This window comes from Dermochelys coriacea, chromosome 2, assembly GCF_009764565.3.
Source record: "Dermochelys coriacea isolate rDerCor1 chromosome 2, rDerCor1.pri.v4, whole genome shotgun sequence".
NCBI classification, from domain to species: domain Eukaryota; kingdom Metazoa; phylum Chordata; order Testudines; family Dermochelyidae; genus Dermochelys; species Dermochelys coriacea.
Window position 1 is genome coordinate 114,373,406 of NC_050069.1, and position 23,676 is coordinate 114,397,081.

Here is a 23,676-nt window from a genome sequence, read left to right on the forward strand (position 1 = left end):
ACCCAAATCTTTCATTTGACTTCAGTGGGCTTTGGATAGAAATCTAACAGAATACATGTGTAGGAACCTTACATCTTAAAGGTCAACAGAAAACTTTTACCTGCCAAGAGGTGACTGAGTTCAAAAGACTGCAAGGTTCCTGCATTTCTCTTGCAGCAGCTGATTATTCAGGTGCCCATAACAGTTCCTATCTGCAAACACTGCATGCTTTAGAGAGCCTTTTATACAGAATGCTGAATAAATCTAATACTTCCAAGAGATCTCTTGAATATAGGTATTGGAATGTAGAAAAGATTTCTGATTGTACAAAGAGTGACCAAACAGCAAATGTGAAAAATCGGGACAGGGGATGGGGGAATAATAGGAGTCTATATAAGAAAAAGACCCAAAAATCAGGACTGTCCCTATAAAACCAGGACATCTGGTCACTCTAATTGTACGTTCCCTTATGGAAAGTTCCTCTTTTATTTAGGCTAGTAACCCGCCTGTGCAGTGAGGTCACAGGCTATATCACTTGGATAGTCCTCCAACGCCTTCCTACAATTCCCTCCCTGTGCCCAGAAGGACTGACAAGTTCTCCCACAATTCATTAGGAAAGAATCATAGAGTGGGTTGACTTACTGCAGCACAAAGAACCATGGATACGTTCCCAAGGGGCCCAGCAACACACATGGGTGAGCCAGCACAGGAGCACCAATGAGGACACCGTAACTCAGATATGGCTTTGTGGTATGGCTGCTCATATCTGGACTAGGCTAACTGCAATGGAGACATATCGTAAGGGTGAGCTTGTTGATAAAGACATGTTAACAAAATAGGAAGTAATGAAATAAAACAACTAGCAAACAAGAAACTTCTCTATAAAAATCATGGAATGAGCAGGAAGTACTAACTTCACCGCTCAGTCACTTTCATCCTATCCTTCACCCTTCATCTACAACTACATGTTATCTGTTTAGATTGTAAGATCTTCAGAACAGGGATCTTATCTGCATCTTTGTAAAGTTTCTAGTCCATGTTGGGGGGGGGCTGAAGTAATATAAAATATATAATTAATAAATCATAATTCACGCTCCATTCCCAGTCTATCCTGTGATTTAGCTACATTCTTGGGTTTATATTATACACAGACAAGGACAGTAAGATAAAGAAAAATTTCCAAATTACTCATCCCAGGAACATAATCTATAAATAGTTTTGAGCATCTGACTGAGGACCCAATACAACTTTGACATTCTCTGGTAAGGTAATGCTGCTGTGGTTATTTGACAAATGGACCTGGATCATGTTTCAATTGTTTTAAGCCCAAATGTATCAATCTCAGTTTAGTTTGATGGTGCTTAGTTCAAAGCTGCAGAGTGCATAGCAAGCAAGACTGTTTAACTTGTAGTGATCCTCCAGGCTTCTGTTCTTTTTTTTCAGTAAAGAAGTCTTTGCCCCCAGATGAAGGCAGAAAAAACAGAATCTCCATGCAGCAGCTGATAAAGGGAATGTTTACTTCTTACTCTTAATTTAATTTTCATATATTGGTGAGTTGCAGAAATGTCCCTGGCACAACTCCATGAATCTAATGTAGAAAAAAATGTTTTCAATTGCATTGCAATGCAATACATAAATACAAAAGGAAATTAGTGAAGAAACAAGAATAATAAAATGGTTTCTTTAGATGGGTTTCATTGTATAGGGGTTAGCAGAGTGGAGAATAAATAGAAAACCAAGATGACATTGACTGAAATCCCCCTACAGGGGGTCAAGGAACTTCCTGACCCTGATTTTTCTCTCTCAGGTATGACACCATTGAAACTACATTGACCTCAATGGAGTTACATTGGTGTAAATCCAGAGTAAGTAGGCAGCACAGAATTGGGTGAGACATTTTTTGCTCATCCATTCTCCCTGTGGAAGCAGAGGGGGTTTGTCCTGCAAAATTAGTGGATCTCCAGCGATCTGTACAGATCTTGGTGAATCAACAGAGGTCAAGCCAATTTGTGCATCTGCAGTGGTTCCTGGCTGGCCCTCCCAGACTACCTCTGGCCCTTTGGCAACACTATTCCTGAGTGGTATATCTCTCAACCTGCCAAGGCCTGATGTGGAACACAATGTGTGATTAAACACTCAGAATGAGGGGTCAAAAATATTAATTCAGAAAACTTAAAGTGCTGAACAATTCTTTCCTTTTGTACATATAACTTTCTGTAACCTCAGTTTTCATGATTCCTTATTTCTAATGTAAATAATTTTGAATGATAGAAGTGAGGGGACATCAACATTTGTGTGGGACGCAGGTAACTTTGGGACTAAAATAAGTGATGTCTCTCAAAATGAGGAACATTTAAGAAACATGCTGCCAGGGAATCCACTGCCAGCTGCTATGGCCAGAATCTCTTGTCAGGGGGGAGCTGCATCATGATGGGGTTCACCAATACTTACCTGGGAGGGCCATGTAGAGCTGATGGGGGTCTAATGCCACACACAGTGATTTCCCTCCCCTCCAGCACCACTGCCCTCCTACACAAGGAAGATCCCAGTCTTCACAGAGCATCTATACAGGGATTCCTGGGACAGGGGAATGCTGGTGCAGAGATGGCACTTCTGCCTTTCACAGCTCTGTTGGACCCTGCTCCCCTGTTTCTACAGAGACTAGTGGGCAGTAGTAGCTGTAGAAAGGAGGAGATGAAAAAGCCAGCTTGGGGGAAATACAAAATGAAAGTTAGTGAAGAAATGTAACTAGTGTATTTTATCTCTCTTACAAACAGTATATTTTACTACTATTGTAATTATATCATTCCCTGCATTTATAGGGCTCCCAGTACTCTGGTGTCTAGGACCCCTTTACAAGCTTTAAAGAGGGAGCAATTAGCATTAGCAAAGCAATCTTCTTTTTATGACGATATGCCAGAGAAAACTTGAATGAGAGACGTTTAGATGTGTCATTGAAAGATGCGCAGCCAAATCCTTCTTTATTAAAGGGAGAAGCTTAAAAAACCCCTGCCTTCTAACAGATGCAAAAGAAGAGAGTCTCCCTCCAGACTTGGCAAGTCTGTATATTCGGTCTCAAGCCGAACAATAAAAACAAAAATAGGTGGGGGAAGAGTTAAAGTGGAGGGAAGGCTGATTAAACTCCTAACAAGCCCTGAGCCCCAGGGGAGAGGGTTGCAGCAGCCGGAGAGGGGGTGGTGAAAGAGTGAGGGAGGGGAGAGGAACTGAGGAAGCCTAGCCTTTCAGGATCTAGGTAGCCCATCCTTCTGCCTGCTTCTGTATCCCCCTTGCCCCAACTAGTGCCACCAGCCCTCCGCTGCCCCTGCCAAGGGCATGCCAGCCAATTGGTGCTATTTTTCGATTGCACTGGGAAAGAAACCAGAGCGGTGGCCAATGACTTGTGAGCTCTAAAGAGGGCGTTGCAGGAAAGCAGTAGGTGACAGCAAAACTCCTCCTTTTCTCGCAGTGAGCAGGAGTGCTCTGTGGTGAACATGGCAGATGCAGAGTAAGGTTCAGGCTGCTGCCGCCTCCTCCTCTTCCTCCTCACTGTACAACTTGTTGGCTGCCCAGCAATTTCCCCCGCCGCTGGCTGAAGAGGTAGCTGGCCGGGGAAGAGCAGCCGGGTTCGGGGCTGCGTGTGCGTGTGTGGTGGGGAGGGGAAAAGCGGCGCCCTGGGCTGTGTGATGATCCGGGTATGGAGGGCAAGCAGGGGGGAGCATCGGGGGCCGCTGCGTCGCTGCTGAGCCGCTCCGGGAGCCGCGGGGCGCAGCGTGCCAGCCACTGCTGCTGGGCTCGGGGGCGGCGTGTCCGCCTTCCCGGGGCGGCGGCGCTGGGCTGGGTCTGATCGCTCCTTGCAGGGCCGCTCAGCAGCTCCGCGCCCTTCCTCTGCGGGCGGCAGGCAGGGGCGGAGGGCGCCGAGCCGGCCAGGGGCAGGGAGCTGCAGCCATGCTGCCCGGGGTGGGGGTGTTCGGCACCAGCCTCACCGCCCGGGTCATCATCCCGCTGCTGAAGGACGAGGGCTTCTCGGTCAAAGCGATTTGGGGCCGGACCCAGGAGGAGGCGGAGGAGCTGGCCAAGGAGATGAGCGTCCCCTTCTACACCAGCCGGATAGACGAGGTCTTGCTGCACCAGGACGTGGACCTGGTCTGCATCAACCTGCCGCCCCCGCTCACCAGGCAGATCGCGGTGAAAACCCTGGGTGAGTGAGTCCCACCCAGACGCCCTTTCCTCCCTGCGCGCACTGGGAAGCGTCTCCTTCCCCCTCCGACTAGGGCTGCTCGGGAAGCATCTCCCGGGGTCGGGAGAGCATGTGCGGGATCCCCATGGCTGGGGATGGGAGGAGCATCTGTGGCCACCCATTGCAATTGTGGAGGTCTCCCCTCGGAGCTTTTCCCTGTGCGTGAATAAACCAGTCAGTCACTCCAAGGAGAGGTGTGTGTGAGAGGGAGAGCTGGGTTGTGTTAGTGTCCTGTAGGAAGCCCTGCTGGGGAGGTGGAGGTATTGAAGCACTGTTTGTGGTATTTTAGGGGTACTGAAACCGTCTGAGATGATTTAGTTGCTAAAAAGTGGGATTATTAAAGCTGTCACCGTCTTTAAGATTTGGATGCATGGATTTTGAGATGTCATCAGTCGTTTGTATCAGACACCTCGTCAAGGCAACATACTGGAAGTTTTTAGAGTAGCAGCCGTGTTAGTCTGTATTCACAAAAAAGAAAAGGAGGACTTGTGGCACCTTAGAGACTAACACATTTATTTGAGCATAAGCTTTCGTGAGCTACAGCTCACTTCATCCGATGCATTCAGTGGAAAATACAGTGGGGAGATTTATATACACACACAGAGAACATGAACACGAGTGAGCTGTAGCTCACGAAAGCTTATGCTCAAATAAATTTGTTAGTCTCTAAGGTGCCACAAGTCCTCCTTTTCCTTCTTTTTTTTGGGGGGGGGGGGTTTAGGAAGCAGTGTTTCCCATCTCTCTTTTTCCGAGGGTTGAGAGAGTCCACTTTTAAATGCTTGATGTTGAGACTAGTTACTCTGCAACATTTTGGGTAGAGCCCTACCAAATTCACAGTCCAATTTCACGGCCACAGGAGTTTAAAATTTTTTAATTTCATGATTTCAGCTATTTAAATCTGAAATTTCAGGGTGTTGTAATTATAGGGGTCCTGAGCCAAAACGGAGTTGTAGGGGGGTCGCAAGGTTATTGTAGGTACTGCCATCATTAGTTCTGCACTGATGCTGGCAGTGGCGCTGACGTCAGAGCTGAGCCCCAGCAAACAGCTGCTGCTCTCCAGCCTCCCATCTCTGAAGGCAGTGCAGAAGTAAGGGTGGCAATACCACAGCTCCTCTAAAATAACCTTGTGACCTCCTGCAACACCCTTTTGGGTCAGGACCTCCAATCTGAGAAATGCTGGTCTTTGCCCGTGAAACATCACACACAAAGAAAGGACTGAAAAATAGGCATACTGTACACTTATAAAAATAATCTTTGGATTTAATTATACTTTAACACATGTAAAAACTGTGACCTAAATTCTGCTTTCATTTACACTAGTGGAAAACTGATTTACCCCATTTACTTTGTGTCAGGTAACCAGATAGTAAGTGTGAAAAATTGGGACAGGGAGTGGGGGGTAATAGGCGCCTATATAAAACAAAGCCCCAAATATCAGGATTTTCCCAATAAAATCAGGACAGTTGATCACCCTAACATGGCTTCCTATGTAAAGTATTTGTTTTTCTATCAAGGTTGACTTTAGTGGAGTTACTCTCAGATTTACACCAGTGTCACTGAAATCAGACTTTGGCCCTCTAAATTTAAATGAGGGAATGTAAATTAGGGAAAATGTGTTGAGTCATCTTTGTAACTGACAAAGGTATGTTGAGGTAAACAAATCAAATAATGACTATTTAGTTTCTTTCTGCAGTTCTGTGGGCTGATTGCCAGGGCTATGTATTGCATCATAGCAGCAAAAATTACAGTATTACATTGCTACTAGAAAGCATAGTAATACTAAGATATCATTAGTGATGTTAGTATAGATGGGTCTTTAAAGGAAGAGTTGAGAACAAGCTTTAAAAAACTTTAGTTCTCTATTCACAGGCGAGGTATAGTGCAAGCATCTGCAGTGCAAGCTTTGTCACAGTCTTTTAATATCTCTGATCAGAAATGCTTCTTGTCTTTGGGTAAAAGAACCCGATCATTTTTATAGCAAACTTTTGATTTTTTTCAGACTGCATATTATTTATGCTTTGCCTGCCAAAGTATGTGTTAATGGTATTATAATGTAGATCTAAATGACCCAGAGAATTTAAATTACCATGGAGTTAAATGTCAAAGTTTTAAACCTCAAATTTGATCTAATATAAAATTGCTAGAATTTGACTGGGAAAATCCTGCAAATTCTGAATATCCCCCTGCCCTCCTGCAGTCCTCCTTAATGTACTACTCCTTTACTAAGACCTTTCTCTTATTGCCTGTGCTTGGGTGTACCATGTCTCTACGTTCAACACAATAGAACAAAATGGGATTCCACACAGGCACTGGGGGGGGGAGTGGGGGGTGGAGAGAGGGGGGGTGTTGCAGGATCAGAATCTATGAAATCAAAAAGAAAAACAATAATTTTGAGTGAACATCATGTTTTGTTCATCTTACGATATGTGTATGTATGTAGAAAACATTATTTCCAGACCTGTGGTGAAATTATTAATGATGTTGGTTTGGCAAAATAAATTCAGGTTACATTTTCTAAAAGGAAATGATGTTTTCACATTACTGATGGATAGTAACTCTCCCATTCCCATCTGTCTATGGTCAACTTGCCCTTCACTATTTGTAGGTTTTATTTTTGTATTGAAATTGCAGTGAAATAGGTAAGAAAGAAAAATGAGAAAGGGTGCCTACATAAGAGATCTGAGCATGATATAAGGTACTGGTGTAACTGACAAACCCTGGTGGTCGGGATCAAACCTGGGACCTCTGAAACTAAAAGCATGAGCCTCTACTGCATGAGTTAAGGCTGTAGCAGATTCATTAAGTGTTACATGGTCTCAGTGCCACTAGAGGGGACAAAAAGAAAAGGAGTACTTGTGGCACCTTAGAGACTAACAAATTTATTAGAGCATAAGCTTTCGTGAGCTACAGCTCACTTCATCGGATAGCTCACGAAAGCTTATGCTCTAATAAATTTGTTAGTCTCTAAGGTGCCACAAGTACTCCTTTTCTTTTTGCGAATACAGACTAACACGGCTGCTACTCTGAAACCTGTGATTATAGAGGGGACAGAACACCACACCCAGGAAGTGTGTGGGTTACACTGGCATGCAATATAAAATGTAAATATTAAAAACATTATTTACAGAAATATTTTTATCTATTAGCACTTCCTTCCTTCATTCTTTTCAAAGTGATCTCTTCGAGAGTGGTTTGATTTTAAACTCCGGCATCAGTTCTGCAAATATGAAAATCTTTGTGGTTTCAAATACTGTAAAATGGCTTAGAGAGTGATGACTTTCTTTGAGTCATTGGAGTCTCAATTTTTGGAAGGTGGAGTGTACTATTTCTGAAATAAGAAGTTCCATAAATCTTTCCTGAGCTGGTGAAATGGGTTCAAACTTCCACCTCTGCTCAGGGTACCAATGTAGCCTGATGGAAATTGTCAGCCACTGTGACAAAGAAAGTAAATGGGTCTTATCTCTTCTTTACTTTTCCCTTTGTTTGTTTCTCTCTTCATGCTTCACCTCTGGCTGCAAGAAACGTTTGTATTGCAAGGTAGCCACTGATAGGACTTAGTGATTTTTTTTTTTTTTTTTGAGATTTTCACCTATTTACTTAAGAGTTTAACTTGGTGAATTAGTCTGTAACAAGGACTGAAAACAAACACTGCTGTCTTGGATTATGGCAGTAAAGCCAGAAGGACATAGGAGTTTCTCCAGTATTATTCTATACAAAAATCCATTCTAGTCTATCCTGTTGCTGCTGGAGCTCTGTAATATGCTCTTAGGGGAGTACACCTTTCTTCTACTCATAGCAATAGTTTGTCATGAAACATGGACCTTTCACCTGCAATTAATAAGTTGTTTTGTTTTCAGTATGAAATGCTTTGTTATTAAAAATTAAAAGCTTGGGGAACCAGATGGCAGAAAGTGTTGGTTACACAGTATTTCACTGTCACCTCTAGGACCCTTTTACACTGGAATTTACAGCACTTTCCCCACTGCTGCTCTTTTTCTGATACAGGTCCTTGAAGATAGCTCTGGTGTAGATGGGTGTGGGTGTCCTTACAGCTGTGCTGCTTAACCCCAGTTTAGACAACACAATGATAAAAATTCTTGTGCCCTTTCTTTACCATGCTTCACCATTTTGACCTGCAGGTGGAATTGCTCCTTGAGCTAGACTGATTGCAGGCAAAGGGCTAGTGCAGCCTAGGCCTGAGATGGTTCAGAGCCAGCCTGCTTTGGAAACAGACAAAAAGTTGTTTCAAATCCAGGACTTTTCAGTGACTCTTGTGAAATGAGTTGGTGGTCTGAGTCCAATTTCTATGGGGAAAAAAATAATCAAACTCCATGGGTCTTGGTTCCTATATGTAAAATGGGGATAGTAAAACGGCTTCTGTCTGCCTTGTCTGTTTAAATCATAGGGTCTTGTGGGCAGGGACTGTCCCTTGCTCTTTGCTTGTACACACTTTGCACAATGGAAACCCAGTGTTAGTTGGGGCCTCTGGACATTAAGATAATACAAATTCCAAATAAAGAAATAATCTCACAATTGGCGTCCGTCTTGAAGAAAGATAGATCAAGGCTTGAATGGCCAGGAAGGCCCGTTCTCATATTTAATATGAACTCTGTTCTTTCTCACTGGTCTTGCCAGGCTTGGGGCACTTGCACCAACTTGTTTTCATGTTCTTTTTCCATGAGCTGGAAGTAATTTTCTCTTCCTCTACCTGCCTACAACTGCAATATGAACGCACCCTGGGTATAACACTGGTGCTAATGTAGGTTTAGGAGAGGTGGGACAGAGCAAGTCTAGACAGAAAGACAATGTGCTTTCAGAACTCGTTAGCATTCAGCACTAGAAGAGTTACCGATACTGGCAACATGATTTTATCCCTCTGGAAAAAGTTCTAACCTTCCACACAGTTAAAAATTGTCAATACATGAATTCTGACAATGTATTAAATATGATATTCCTCAGTCCTTCCCTGAAATTGTTGTATAGTATTATTGTGTGCTGCTAAACAGCTGCTGCATGACAGCCACTGATGTACCAGAGGTGGTTCCTGGGAAATCCTTGTTAAAATGTCACCTGTAAATTTAAAGGAGAGTTGGGGTCATTTATCTGTCTCTGCTGGAATTCCCCCACTGTGTGGTTGCTGCTAAACCATTCCTGCCAGGGCTCATGTAAATGCTTCTAAGGAGCAAATGTTTTGCCTTTGGAACGCATCTAGTGTCAGATATTTTTGAAATACGTCACTGAGGGTTACCCTCAGCTCCTCTGATAAGGACTTTGCCTCCTCTCTCATTTCACATTATGCAGATTAAACACTCTGCTATGCTCTAAATATTTACAGTATATTTTTCAGAAATACAGTCTAAACATTATTAAACATTTATATTGCAATAGCACCTAGAGGCCAGCCAGGTCAGGACCTCATTCTGGTACCAAAATATTGTCAGCACGTCTACCCCATAAGTAGAGGTAACATCAGTGGTAGTGAAGTGATTTATGAATCTAATCTATAATTAATTTGCACCTTCCTTTATACCCATTTAACCCTGTTAAGCAATTGCATAATTGTAAATGTGGTAGAACCTGATCCATTGTCTGTAAAAGGGTTTGGGGTCCTTTGGGATGAGAGGCTCTATTAAGGCAAACAGCATAATTATTTATTAATAGCAATGTAATATCTGTCCTGTTATAGTCAGTATAAATGTGGCCCAGCAGCAAGGACACTGAGTAGAATATCTTGTGCTTGGTAAATAGATGACTTTGCAGAATATTAAATTTGAGTTATGTCAATCATATGACAAATGAAAAAGTTATTCAAAAAGCAATCCACCTTTAAACAGCACAGTCAGAGGTAGTTGTGAGGGGTACCCATTTTGCACAAGCCACCTACTAGGAAATCAAAACAAACAATACATTGGCCATCAGCTGTACATACTCAGTACAAGTTGAACAAACACTGTGTATTACAGGAAAAGGTAACCAACTCTTTTAGTGATATGTGGTCCAATCATGAAGTCCTTCCAACTCCATCATTATTCCAGCAAACCTCCTACTGGAATACAGCAGGATTGTGCCTGTGATCTTGTCAAGGTGCTGATTTACTCAGGGAAAATACTACCGTATGTGATCCATATACAATATAAATCAGTAGCTACAGTCATGAGTTCATAACAACAATGGTAGCCCTGGCTTATGCTTGAACACCAACAACAATAACCCACTCTCCTTTGTGTCCTCTCTTTCCTGTCCCTCCAATTATGGATACTTCTCTGGATTTCCTACATTGTCCTGGTTTCTCTGAATTTGTCTTTGACATTGTCTACATTACAAAATTTTAGGGGGGAAGTTCCCATTGGTGCTGCTAGCAGTTCAGTTGCTCTAGGAGGAGCAGCACTGGTGGGAATTCTAGAGTAGACAAGGTTTTGACATCCTCCACTGTCTGACTCACTTATTGGTAAAAACATGGGAAGTTGTTGGAGACTTCTCTACACTAGAGAATTACACCAGTTATAATGGAAGCAGTTGTATTAAACCAATTTAAGTACAGTTAACAGAGTCCACTCTGGCCATGCTGAATTACTTGGAGTTGATGCAGTTTTGTCCAAACTAGTACTGCTCAAAACCATTTAATTTGCAGTGCCCTCTTGGTACCTATCCCACAATTCCTGGTTTAGCTCCCAGAATTCCAAAGAACATAAGAATATCTTATGTTCTGATAATATATATTATTAATATGATATATATTTATATGCTAGCCAGCATATATTAGTCAAGAAATGTAACAGAGGATCAGGCCCAAAGCATACTAGGACGTTAGATAAATTCTTAGAACAATAAATTTCTCTCATGTAGATAACATATAGCATCGTCCCCTCCCTCCCATCATCACTACCACTGGGATAGCTGAGCAAAATTACTACCACCTGTACTATTTTTTCCAAAATTTCCAATATAGTCAAGGTCTTTGGGTATGACTTCACTGCAAAGTGAAGGTATGGTGGTAGCACAGCTTGGCTTACCCATGCTATCTTTAGTCTGGCTAGAACAGGTAACTATAGTAGTGAACACATGGTGGTATGGGATTCAGCATAGGCTAGCAACTTGAGTACGTACCAAGGTGCCTAGTGGGCTTGTAATAAGGTGACTGGCCGAAGTACGAGTTTATGCCACCAGGCCTTCGTTACTATTGTTACTGTACTATCTAGATTAAAGGTAGGGCAGATGTGCATACTCAACCTATAAGCACACCTGTGCTTGCAGTGAAGGCCTTCTCTGTACACAAGCACTTTTTGCATCATTGGTCTACCATTAGTCCTGCTCCACAGTGGCAATTAGCAATCGCGGCAGTACTAATGTAGACAGGGATAGACATTTTCCCTCATCATCATTACCAATGGCAGAGCTTCATTGGTTGTAGATCAGTGACATGAAAAGTCTTAATGCAGATGCATTTGGGAGCCTTGTCTACACTAGGGAATCTTTTCAACACATTCCCAGTGTCACAGTTCAGGGCAGCTGCACCTGTATTTCCCCCTCGCAGTCCAAGAAAGGAACCCACTCTAGGCTCCCAGATCCCCTGCCATCACTTATCTTGAGTGGAGACCTGTCTCTCTCTCTCACTCCTGATTAATCAGGCCAGTGTCTGAGCTTTGCTTTCTCTTCAGTGTCTATGAACAGTGTAATTGCCCACCGTTATAAATGATCATACAGCCCTTTCTAAGCAAGCACATTTATTCTTAAAATGAAAGCATTAGACAGAAAACATATAACAATAAAAGAACCTACACACATGCGACTAAGCTTACCAGAAATCACCTCCCCAACTCCAACAGGGGCTCTGTTAGAAGTCAGTACTTCAAATCACACCAAGGAGTTTTTCCTATGGTTACAAGTTCATAACAGCCTCAGTTCAGAACAAGCACACCCTTGCATAGGTTAGTCTTTCCTTTATACAGCCTGGGCCTTTTATCTTCAGAGTCTAGGAACAGATAATCAGAAGACAATGGTCCCTTCCTTAAGCTGTAATGTCTAAAGCCTGGGTTTTCCTATAACCAGGGAGGGGTGGAATTTGCACTCACCTCCCCCTAGATATTTCCCAGGAAATCCACTTCACACATAGTATCCCAAAACACCTTTCTTCTCTGCCACATTGTTCAATAGAGTCCTCTGATCATCCAGGCCCACAATAATACATAAACTTTGCATTGAATACAATGGACTCCAAAGATCTTCAACTTAATTCAACAAGATTTTTCCAGGATATTGCCACATCTGTCACACCCACCATTGCTAACACTGGATTAGCAGCATTGGAAGCCATAGAGCTAGTCTACACTGGCAATGCTAAAGTGCTGCCACGGAAGTGCTTTAACGTGGCTTGTGTGGTCGCGGCGTAGTTCTGGGAGAGAGGTCTCTCATTGCTCTAAAAAACCACCTTCACAAGGGGCATAGCTCCCAGCGCTGGTGCACTGTCTACACTGGCATTTACAGCGCTGAAACTTGCTGCGCTCAGGGGGGGTGTTTTTTCACACCCCTGAGCAAGAAAGTTGCAGCACTGTAAATTGCCAGTGTAGACAAGCCCATAGTTTAGCTGGCTCTCTGACTTGTTCTGAGTGGGTTTATTTGACATGGTGCTGAAAATGGCTTCTAGAGCCAGATAGCACTATTGGGAGCCTCAATGCAGATGGATAATAGAGACTCAACTGAACTGATGCTAACTCTGGTATCTTACAAACCATTTCTACCTTAGTGTGGACAAGGCTTTAGGAATCACGGGAAACAGTGATTAGCTAAATTGGGGCAAACCATTACTTGTCCTTGTCTACATGTAGGGCCCCTGATGGTGATCTGCACCAGTTCCTGAATCAGGTAATATTGTGCATAAACAAGGCCTTCCACTGTAAGCTCTTTAGGTAGGGATCTCCTTTATCTGCACGTCTTCTACGAGTTTGAGCGCATGGTCAGTGCTAAGCAAAATAAATAGCAACAATACATATAATGCACCTTTAGTTTGTAAATCCTTTTTCATACAAGCTGTATCTCAAAGTGTTATATTAGTTAGTACTATTAAAATGATAACAGAGGTTGTTCTTAGTTCTGTTATTCAACAAATCCCAAGGCTCTGTTTACACACAAACTACATTGGCATAGTTAAAGCAGCACAATCCCAATCATGGGGGCAGGGATAGTTCAGTGGTTTGAGCATTGGTTTGCTAAACCCAGGGTTGTGAGTTCAATCCTTCAGGGGGCCATTTAGGGAGGTGGGCCAAAAATTGGGGATTGGTCCTGCTTTGAGTAGGGGGTTGGACTAGATGCCTCCTGAGGTCCCTTCCAACCCTGATATTCTATGTTGGCACAGTTATATTTATCTAAAAGTACTTACAATAGCTTATTTTTATATGGGAAAGGGAATAAGCTCTATTGGTAAAAAGGCACCTTATTCTGGTATAATTGAGTCCTCTCTAGGAGTTGTACTGATTTAACTGTTTTGATTAAAAATACAAATCACCTCCTCCTGGAATAACATAGTTATACTGGTACAAAAACTATGTATAGACCAGGCCTTAGTTTATCCAGATATTTATCTTGCTTGCATGGCCTTCTGCCTTCATTCTGAATTTGTGGCCAGTCCTCAAGCCCATTGTAATGTTAAATTTTCTGACTCTACTTCAAAAGTTTACCTCAAAGGATTTTTTCTTCATGTTTTGGTGCTCTTGGGCCCAGTGGTACAGATAAAGGACAATACATAATATTTATGTAAGAACTCTGTAAAGTACTTGTGCTATGCATCTGATTTTAGGTTTTGGAAGAATTCTAAGCAGCAGCGTAATTAAGGAGGAATGTATAGATAAAATAAACCAATGACAATCCTTTTGAAAAGTAAACTTTCAAGATTTACAAGCTCCCTGCTATTGTCACTTCTAGCTTTCTTCCTTTTGAAAGTACTTTGACTCTTTAGATGGGAGATGTTGTATAACATAGGGGATTGCTTTGATTTGGTGGACATCCACTGATGTAGCTGGCCCAGTGCAGACCAGATAAATGTCTATAACCTGTAATTTGCATGATGCTGTAACTCAGGTAAATTGCAATGGGGCAAATGGAAGTTTATTGCAGTTTATTATCCCATATGTCTTAGGGATTTCCCCCCTATAACTAGTGGGAACTGGGTAGCACTGTCTGAAAATCAGGACAAATCCTTGGTGTAGATAAGGCTGGTATTTTCCATTAAATGCTTTAGATTCCAGCTCATCGGTATAGCCAAGACTAGGGATTGGCAACCTTTGGCATGCAGCCACCCAGGGTATGCTCCCTGGCAGGCTGGGCCGGTTTGTTTACCTGCAACGTCTGCAGATTCGGCCAATTACAGCTCCCACTGGCTGCGGTTCGCCACTCTAGGCCAATGGGGGCTGCGGGAAGGGCGGCCAGCACATCCCTCGGCCCTCGCCGCTTCGTGCAGCTCCCATTGGCCTGGAGTGGCGAACTGCGGCCAGTGGGAGCTGCAGTCGGATGAACCTGCGGATGCAGCAGGTAAACAAACCGGCTCAGCCCCCCAAGGGGCTTACCCTGGCAGGCCGCGTGCCAAAGGTTGCTGATCCCTGGCCAAGACCATTCAGTGTCATCAGTTTGCCACTATATTAACCAGGATTTGAAAACAAGTGATCTGGGTTTCTTCAAGCTGAGAATGAAATCACCACAGCAGAAGCATGCTTCTTACTTTATTATTCATGTTTCAGTAGCTCCTAGGAGTCATCAATCAAAGATCAGAGTCCCACTCTAGTAGACGCTGTGCACACTTGTAACAAAAAGACAGGTCTTACTCCAAAGAGCTTCCAGTCTAAGATCTACAATATGTTTTACTGATGTAACCAAATTGGTGCAACTCCCTTGTGTTGACACTCTTAAAGTGGTTTAAGGCCTGATCTGCACAGATTTGTGCCAGTATAATTACATTAGTTAGGGGTGTGGGTTTTTTTATCATAATAGTTATAGCAGTACAACCTGTGGTGCAGTTATCTTGGTATAATGCCTTATACTTGTATAGCTTATTCCGCTTCCCATATGGGAATACACTATACCAGTATAAACATGTTTATGAAGTGCAGGAAATGGCGTTGTATTGCTTAAAGTACACTAGTATAGTTATAGAGCCGTGCAAATTGTACATGTAGACAAGGCATAACAGTGCATTATATTGATTTAGATAAATCAGGCAAGTCGATATTAAGTGGACTCAGATGTATATTGATTGAGATTCTTAATGTATTAAATTAGAAAATTTAACTCAGCTCCAGAGTGGTTAATTTGGCATTTCACTAGCCCTGACCTCGCTTTGCTAAGCTAAATAAAATCATCTTTAAAAACACAGATTTGTTACTTTACTGTGATTTATAGAGCCATTTAAATAAGTGAGGTTATTCTGTTTCTTTTATCTTTTACTGCAGATTGGATCTTCCTTCTAACCAAAGTATCATCCAGGTACAGCTGACTTTCTTTCCACCTGTACATACATAGTCTGTTAACTAGTTGTAGTGAGTCTTAAACCCATATGTCTCCCATTACCATAGCATCGGAGTACCCCACGGTCTTTAGTGCATGTGTCCTCACAACACCCCTGTGTGGTAGGAAATTGCTATTATCCCCTTTTCACAGATGGGGAACAGAGGCAGAGAGACTAATTGACTTGCTCAAGGCATAGCAGGGGATTGAACAGCTCCCAAATCCCAGGCTAGCGCCCTAACCATTGGACCTCTAAGTTCAAAGTTTAAAACAAGATTTATGACCAAATTAATTCCTGATGTAATTCCATTGACTGCAGCGACTCCCTTTTTTGTGAAAATTATATTTGAATAGGAAGATATTAAAAAAATCTGTTTACATTATGGAAAAAATGCACTGACTTTATATTGTCTAAACCTTATCTTTCCCCAATCCCTCCTCTCCATTGTCAGATGTCAAACAACATCTCCCCCCCACTCCTACAACCTTCCACACCTAGTGTCTAATGAACATTTTGGAGAAAGGATATCTGTGTTATACATTCAACAACCTGTATGTTGCAACCTGTCCCTGTTGCCTCTCTGGTGAGTGGACCCAATCACAAAATCCCATATACTTCTAAGCCATCTGGGTAGTAGCTGGTCACTGTTGCTATCTCTGGGTCTCTCAGGCACATTCCCATGTCTGACCCCATTCTTGGGCAGTAGGATTGCCAACTTTCCACTTGTACAAAACTGAACACCCTTGCTCCACCCCTGCCTCGCCCTTCCTCCAAGGCCCTGCCCCTGTCCCAATCCTTCTCAGAGGCCTCTCCCCCCACTCACTCCATTCCCCACCCCCCGGTCGCTCGCTCTCCCCACCCTTACTCATTCACTCATTTTCACTGGGCTGGCTCAGGGGGTTGGGATGCGAGAGCAGGTGAGGGCTCCGTCTGGGGATGCAGGCTCTGGGGTGGGGCCAAGGATGAGGGGTTGGGGTGTAAGAGGGGGCTCTGGGATGGGTGTGGAACCAAGGGGTTCAGAGTATGGGAAAGGGTTCCAGGCTGAGGCGGGGGTTGAGGTGTGGGAGGGGGTGCGAGCTCTGGGCTGTGGCCAGGCATGAGGATTTGGGATGCAGGAGGGGGCTCTGGGCTGGGACTGAGGGGTTCAGAGTGCAGGAAGGGGCTCTGGGTTGGAGCAGGGGGTTGGTGGGTGAGCACGTGTGAGGGCTCTGGGAGCAGCTAGGACTAGATGTTGGGAAAGCAGACAATGAGAAAAAATAAAAAGCCAAGAAACTGGCACCCTGCACCTGTTAATTATGAGCTTAGTAGAACTGACTTAAGGGGCCTTGTTTCTGGTTGGGCCCCTTGTTGCTTTTTATAGCTGTACTTCTAGGTGATTGAATTTGCCTCTGGTTTATCATGTGTGCCAGATTTTGGGCACGATTCTGCAACTGGATCCACTTTGGTAGAAGGAACCACATCGAACTCATGCTCACCCATACGGATCCAGTTGAAGAATTGGGGCCTAAGATTATAAAGTCCTTGGAGAAGGGACTGTGACTTCCTTTATGTTTGTACAGCACCGAGTGCACACAGATGGCTCTCAGCAAATGATGATGAGGAGGGTTATTACTGAACATATGTAGCACATAGGTATGAGCAGGGTGCTAACCAAGAAAAATCAAAACATGTTCCCTGCACTGAGGAGTTTACAAGCCAGGTGAATTAATGTGACTAATGAATGCTGCTAATAAGAGCAAACCATATTTGACACTGTGAATAAAATTCTCCTCTCATCAGTTACTGTGCCACTTTTTAACTACTGGATAACTTGATGCCTTGAATCGCACATTAGCAGCATACACACTTTGAGTCCAGCAGACAGAAAAAAGGTAATTGTTTTGTTTTGTATTTTTTATGTTTTCCCTGGCTTATCACAGCAGTAAGGACCTCTGAGTCTGGCACTTCCTTGCAGTGAATGGTTGGCAGCCTTCAGTGCCTCCAGCTGATCATTAGTTGCCAGGAAGTGCCAAAAAGAGAGGTCTTTATTGTATTAATGAGAGTCCCTGGAACGTTAGCCTTCACGTGCATAAAAAAAGCTTTATTCAGACCAACTTTCAAAACTGCACACTTACAGTGGAGTCAAACAAGAGCATCCAATGGAAATAGTTATCAAATGACATTGCTTAAAACTATAAAGTGAATTAAAAAACAAGGACACACTCATATTTTATATATATCCCAAAACTAAGGTGAAAAACATCTATTCTAAAAGTGTGTGGAAATTCCCTGCTTCCTTCACTTCTTCAGTCAATGAACAACATAATTATACAGTTTTATATGGTGAGAAAGAAAATAACGTAAGGAACAGCTGGAAAGTGCTCAGCTGATATTAATAATCATGGCTGAGTTAATGCATTGTTAATAATATAAAAACAGAAGGCCAGATTCTGATCTCTGCTACCTTGTGTAAATCGAAAGTAGCTCTAGTGAATCAACAGAGATACTTCTGATTTTCACTGGTATGACTGAGATTAGACTATGCGGTAAAGAATACGACTAGTAGCACAATACAGACAGCATGGCAATATCATCTAAGTGGAGAATTTTTTTGACGATTTAGAAAATTATTTGCGTCTCAGGCTGACTCTGCAAATCCTTGCTCACTTCAACTTTCATATCTATTGCATCAAAAGTACTGTTTAGCAAGTGAACAGGATAGAACCTGTAAGTCTTTTGTGAGTAATTACTTTGTGGGAAGTTGCTCTGTTATTTAGTATCGTGAAAGGTATTTTGCAATGAGATGCTTTAAAATGCCACAATACAGTGTTCATTCCATGGATATGAGAATTAAGCAATAAGAACGGCCATACTGGATCAGACCAGTGGTCCATCTAGTCCAATATCTTGTCTGCTGACAGTGGCCAGTGCCAGATGCTTCAAAGAGAGTGAACAAAACAAGCAATTTTGAGTGACGCATCCCTGTCATCCAGTTCCAGCTTCTATTAATCAGCTGTTTAGGGACACTTGGAGCATGGGCTTGCATCCCTGACCATCTTGGCTAATAGCCATTGATGGACCTATCCTCCATGAACTTATCTAATTCTTTTTTGAACCCAAGATGGTCAGGGATGCAACCCCATGGAGAAATCAACAGAGGTACATCAATTTATACTGGTTGATGAACTGATCCAGAGTTTGTAAAGAACTCTGAACTCTGGGATGAAAGATGCCACATAAATGAAGAATGTGATTAAGATAAAACTGTCTCTATACCAGACCTTTTTCTAACTCCAAGATGAGGCTACAGAAGAAGAGTAACTTACATTATAAGCATCCCACTTTTATGAACAAAAGATTTGTGACCTTATTTCTACAGCAAAATGAGCAATAAAAATAAGTTGCAATATTTCTACAGCATCTTGTGACTGAGGATCTGAAAGCATTTCACAACAATGAATTTTGCCTCTCAAGACCCTCAGAAGTACCTATTGAGTAACAGAAATATGGAGATGTTAATTGACTCACCCAAGGTCACACAGGAAAGTAGTGACAAAGATAGGAATATAATCTAGGTCTCCTGATTTCCACACCTGTGCCTTAAGCACAAGACCCTCCTTTCTCCCAAATGAACACAGCATCAATAGAATTAGCTACTTTAGGCCATGAACACAAGGTCATTCTAATGTCTGAATGACAGATCTGTGTGTTACTCCTCCAGCCTGGTGGTTTTCCTTGGAGGTTTTATAGCTGCAATATAAGCTTAAAAAAGCCACAGTCTCTTGAATATTGAAAGCAAGTCAGGTACTTCACTCAGTGGCACTCATTTCTGTTGGTTATGGGACAGCCTTCAAACTGATTGCAGTGCAAATCTTCTCGAGGGGAAGGATCATGGTTGTAGTGTCAGGTTAAAAATTAAGGAAAAGTTGAGGGAGAGCCTTATAGGGCTCCACAAGCATATAGCACCCAGTGCGGGGAGGAAGAGTAGTATTTAAAGCAAAGTGAAGATGTGACCATGAGCTGTGGCTGTGCTGTAGGATTATATTTGCCATTGAATATTATTTTGATTATTATTGCATATAGTCAATCTGGTGTTTGGCTCTTATTTAGTGGCTGCTGCAGAGATGGTATTAAATCAGCTCGATACCAGCAACAATGGCTCTACAGCTAGCAGATGTATGTTTATTTTTAATGGGGTTTCTATGATGTTCAGTATATGATTTGGTCCTTTCTGTGCTCGGAAAGCTTTTTCCTCTTCATTTGCAAAGGAGTCAGTACATTTCTGGATAGATCTGAGCAGCTGGTATGTTGGAAAACAAACAACTTAATGGCAAATAAGCATATAATGTTAGTTGTGCGAATACAACCTTGAGCAAAAAGCTCTGCCAACACAAGCAAGTTCAGATCTGCTGCTGCAGTTAGAGATGCTCAAATATTAAAAAGATGCTACGAATCATCTCAGGGCATTTTTTTAAATGTTACAGACCTTATGATCTCATGTGTGGTGTTCACTTTTTTTTTTTGGTGGTGGTGGTGGAAAGAGACGCTAGTGTTGGGCATAAAAAACAACAACAACAACATAACAACAACAACAATATGCAACAAAGAGGGACCAGAGTAGTCACAAAGCACTGGGAAGAGGCATTGCCAGCTTCTGAACTTGAGGTAATTTACAACTGAGTCACACCATACCATGATTGTACTTATTAATGACCTGCCACGGGTACTCCTTTTCTTTTTGCTAGCACAAAATAAAACTGTGGAGAAAAACCCTGTTATAAACAGCCACACTCAGCTTCCCTTTGTGGATATTCTATGTATTTTGCCACTTTGATAAACAGCTAGAGGGTCACCTAGATTAAAGACAGTCAGCTCACAGTAGATTTAAAGGAAGACTGCCGTGTAATATTAATGATACTCTAGTAGTTACTGAATCAGATTACAAAGGATATATCATTAAAGGTTCTTTTGATGCATCTTACATGTGATCTGCTGCCACCTTAATTATAGTCTTGCATCTGCTCCACCCTACTGAAAGAGAAGAGGGCCAGCTTTTGATGAGGAGTTACACACAGTTACGTTGAAGATCATTGTGCACAGGGGATTCAGTCTCACCCTAATTAACCAGATAGGAAGTGCTGTTTTGCTAGATCGCTGAGATTTAGGAAATATTCTATTTGAATGCATAAAAGCAAGAATTCTTAATGTCATACAGAGAATCCAGTTGCATAAAGATACTGAAATTGTTTAAAAATGGAGTGTACCTTATAAGAACTTTGAAAGCACACTGCTTTCACATGCATTCAAGAGTGTTCCTAATCTACACAGCCAGTTTAGATTTCCTGCTCCGAAGTAGCAGACATTGACAACAAACTTATGGAGCTGGTAAGATATTTCTATATTTTAAATCCATTTTGATTAAATAGGCAGAATTCTTTAATATAAGTGACAGAAAAAAAATCAAGATGGTTATATTCAGAGCTAGAAATTCTGAGCGCAGGAACTAGAGCATATGGATTGTAATCAGTGTGAAGAAATGTGCATATTCATATTAAAAATAACCAGACAGGACAAAATTTCAATAGCCTTACTCGCATTGAATAGAGCTTCAAGCCACAAATAATCTCACTGAAATCAATGGTACTATTTATGGAGTAAGGGGCTACTAAATTAGGGTAAGGCTATCAGATTCTGCAAATCCCTTCACTCTGAAAGGCCAAAAATAGTTGTCAGCAAACACAAATATAAGGATCTTCATACAGTATGATTATTGCAAAATTTATATAGATTGATTATGCAAATCAGGCATCTAGGAGCAGAGTGCTGGAAGCTATATAATTAAGAAGACTGCAGAGCTATGCATCAGTAATTGTTTATTTCTATTTAAAAGAATTTTTAAAGAAAACTTCTAAAAAATAAAGATTGTCCATTAAAGACATTCTTTTAGTGTGGGTGATAAATCTAAATCCTGTACATGAGACTTGAACTCTAGATTAGAACAGCAGGTACCAGGAGTACAGTAGTCCACTTGTAACCTCAGTTATCTTTCCTCTAGTGGTAAATAGAATGGATCCTTTTTTTCCTCTTAAGGCAGCAACTAGTAGCCTCCTTTGAGATTAATAGTGCTGTGCCAGGAGTTGATCAGGGGAGGGCAATGAGCGGGAAGGAACAGATTGCAATGCAGTTCATACTGTTCTTCTGGATCTTGAGCACACTTTCAAGGTAGCCTAAAGAGTAGAATTTTCAAGGACATTTCCAGGGTCAGGTTCCTATTCTCCCCATCTTCAGGAACTGAAGAAACCCATTGCCTCCTGGCCCTAAGCCCAGCTAAATAAGCCATTTTCTACTCAGATAACACTGGATATTTTAAAAACACACACTTTACATTTGTTTTTCTCCTTCGGTCCCAGCAAAATTGCCTGGCTCTTCCACCATTCCACCTTCTTAATGTTCTACATCCCAGCAGTCTTACCAGGATCTAGCTGAGGTTTAAAGAGGATTTGAGGCTACTTAACTTGACAAATAATTCTACTCTGATCAAATTTGTTATACTAATGCCTAATAGCCCATCATGGACTAGTACCCGGTTATGCTAAGCGATGTACAAACAGAACAAGATGCGTCTAGAAAACTTATCTGTGGTGATGTCATCCTGCCTAGAGGGGTGCAAGATCCAGTTTTGCACTTATATGCTATAACAGATCTTAACCCACCAGCACACCCTCCTGAAGCCACTCACAACAGCGAAGGTAAGTTTTGTTTCAGTTTTTCCTACAGTCCCCCAGGATGCCCACTCATGAATCACACACCCATTCCATTCTCCAGTTCCTCTACCCTTATTCCAGGCCCCACTCACCAGGCCATCTACCTGTGAGTGAACACTCCCTCTTCCTTAACTCCTATGCCACTCTTCCAAGGGCTTCACATGTCTGGCAATTCTCCATGCTTCTTGGAGGTCTGCTCCCACAACTCTCAACTCAGGGCTTCTGCAAGACTGCTCCCTACAACATTCAACTTCCAAAGCCCCCCTTTGAGCTGTAAGTCCTAGCCAGGCTGAGATGCTTCTCATAGGAATGTCCCTCCAGAATCAACCCCCATTTTCCAGGGCTCATCCTCCTTTGACTGAGCTGTTTCTCCCCCTTTACTTAGAGGGCCTCTGTACTTGTCTTCTGCTGAGCAGAATTCCCTAGCTTAGACTACTTCTATCATCAGTCTTCTTAAGGCACCAGTCATTCCTATTAATTGCTGTCTCAAGTACTACTCACAAGCTCTTTCTTACCTGATTCCTGGGTCTTTATAGAGGTCCGGTGCCATCTATTAGGCCCCATTAGGAGGCAACTAACTAGTCACAGGTGAACTGGACCCTTTCTCTCTTAAAGAAGCCAGTCACCCTAGGACATAGAACTGGACCTAGTTGCCCCAGTGCAACTACAGAATCAAATGGTAGTTAAGGAACAGGTGACTGAGCCCTAACTATATTCGGAGGTATGGCTTACTTTTATGTAGCTTCTTCCCTTTTCTCTCCCTCATTCTCTATCTGGATTTCCTGGATTCATCTGTTACAGTGAGGTATGTCAGGGCCTGAATTTAGCAGTTGGAACATTAAAGATGCAGGTAATTTTGCTCTCTTGTTTTGTTAGCAATAGACAGGTGCCCAATAATTGAGGTAGTTTCTTGAAAGAGCATGACCATGGCAAGAGAGAAATTGGGTAAGTCTTGAGGTTCAGATAGGAAAATTGAGTACATCAAACTTTGCTTTAGAGATTTAACGAAAAATATCCTGCCTCAGTCCCTAAGCATGTCATTAAAGATGACGAGGGACTGGATTCATGTGCACAATAGTTTATGGTGTTCATGAAAAGACTGTGGATTGCATGGGGAGTAACATGCCTCAAATATTTGAGATGCTGTTAGAGAAACCTGGAGAAAAATACATTCCAGTTGCTCTGAATGGTTGATCTTAGAGCTACTGTCTTTTGTTTCTGCT

The 23,676-nt window shown here is 42.3% G+C and overlaps 1 protein-coding gene across 9 annotated transcripts in view; it reads left to right on the forward strand.

Annotated features, from left to right (window-relative positions):
- Nucleotides 1–3,422: 3,422 nt before the first annotated feature.
- Nucleotides 3,423–23,676, forward strand: part of GFOD1 (glucose-fructose oxidoreductase domain containing 1) — a 113,863-nt gene continuing 93,609 nt past the window's right edge. The window contains exons 1-2 of one of the 9 annotated variants that reach the window (XM_043507010.1): nt 3,436–3,576; nt 3,991–4,177. In XM_043507010.1, the coding sequence (XP_043362945.1) occupies nt 3,478–3,576; nt 3,991–4,177 (286 nt within the window). In that variant the 5' untranslated portion in view covers nt 3,436–3,477. Of the gene's footprint in view, nt 4,178–15,713; nt 16,294–23,153; nt 23,175–23,676 lie in introns of those variants that run through there. The other 8 variants (XM_038390855.2, XM_043507013.1, XM_043507011.1 and 5 more) reach the window with 8 other exon arrangements.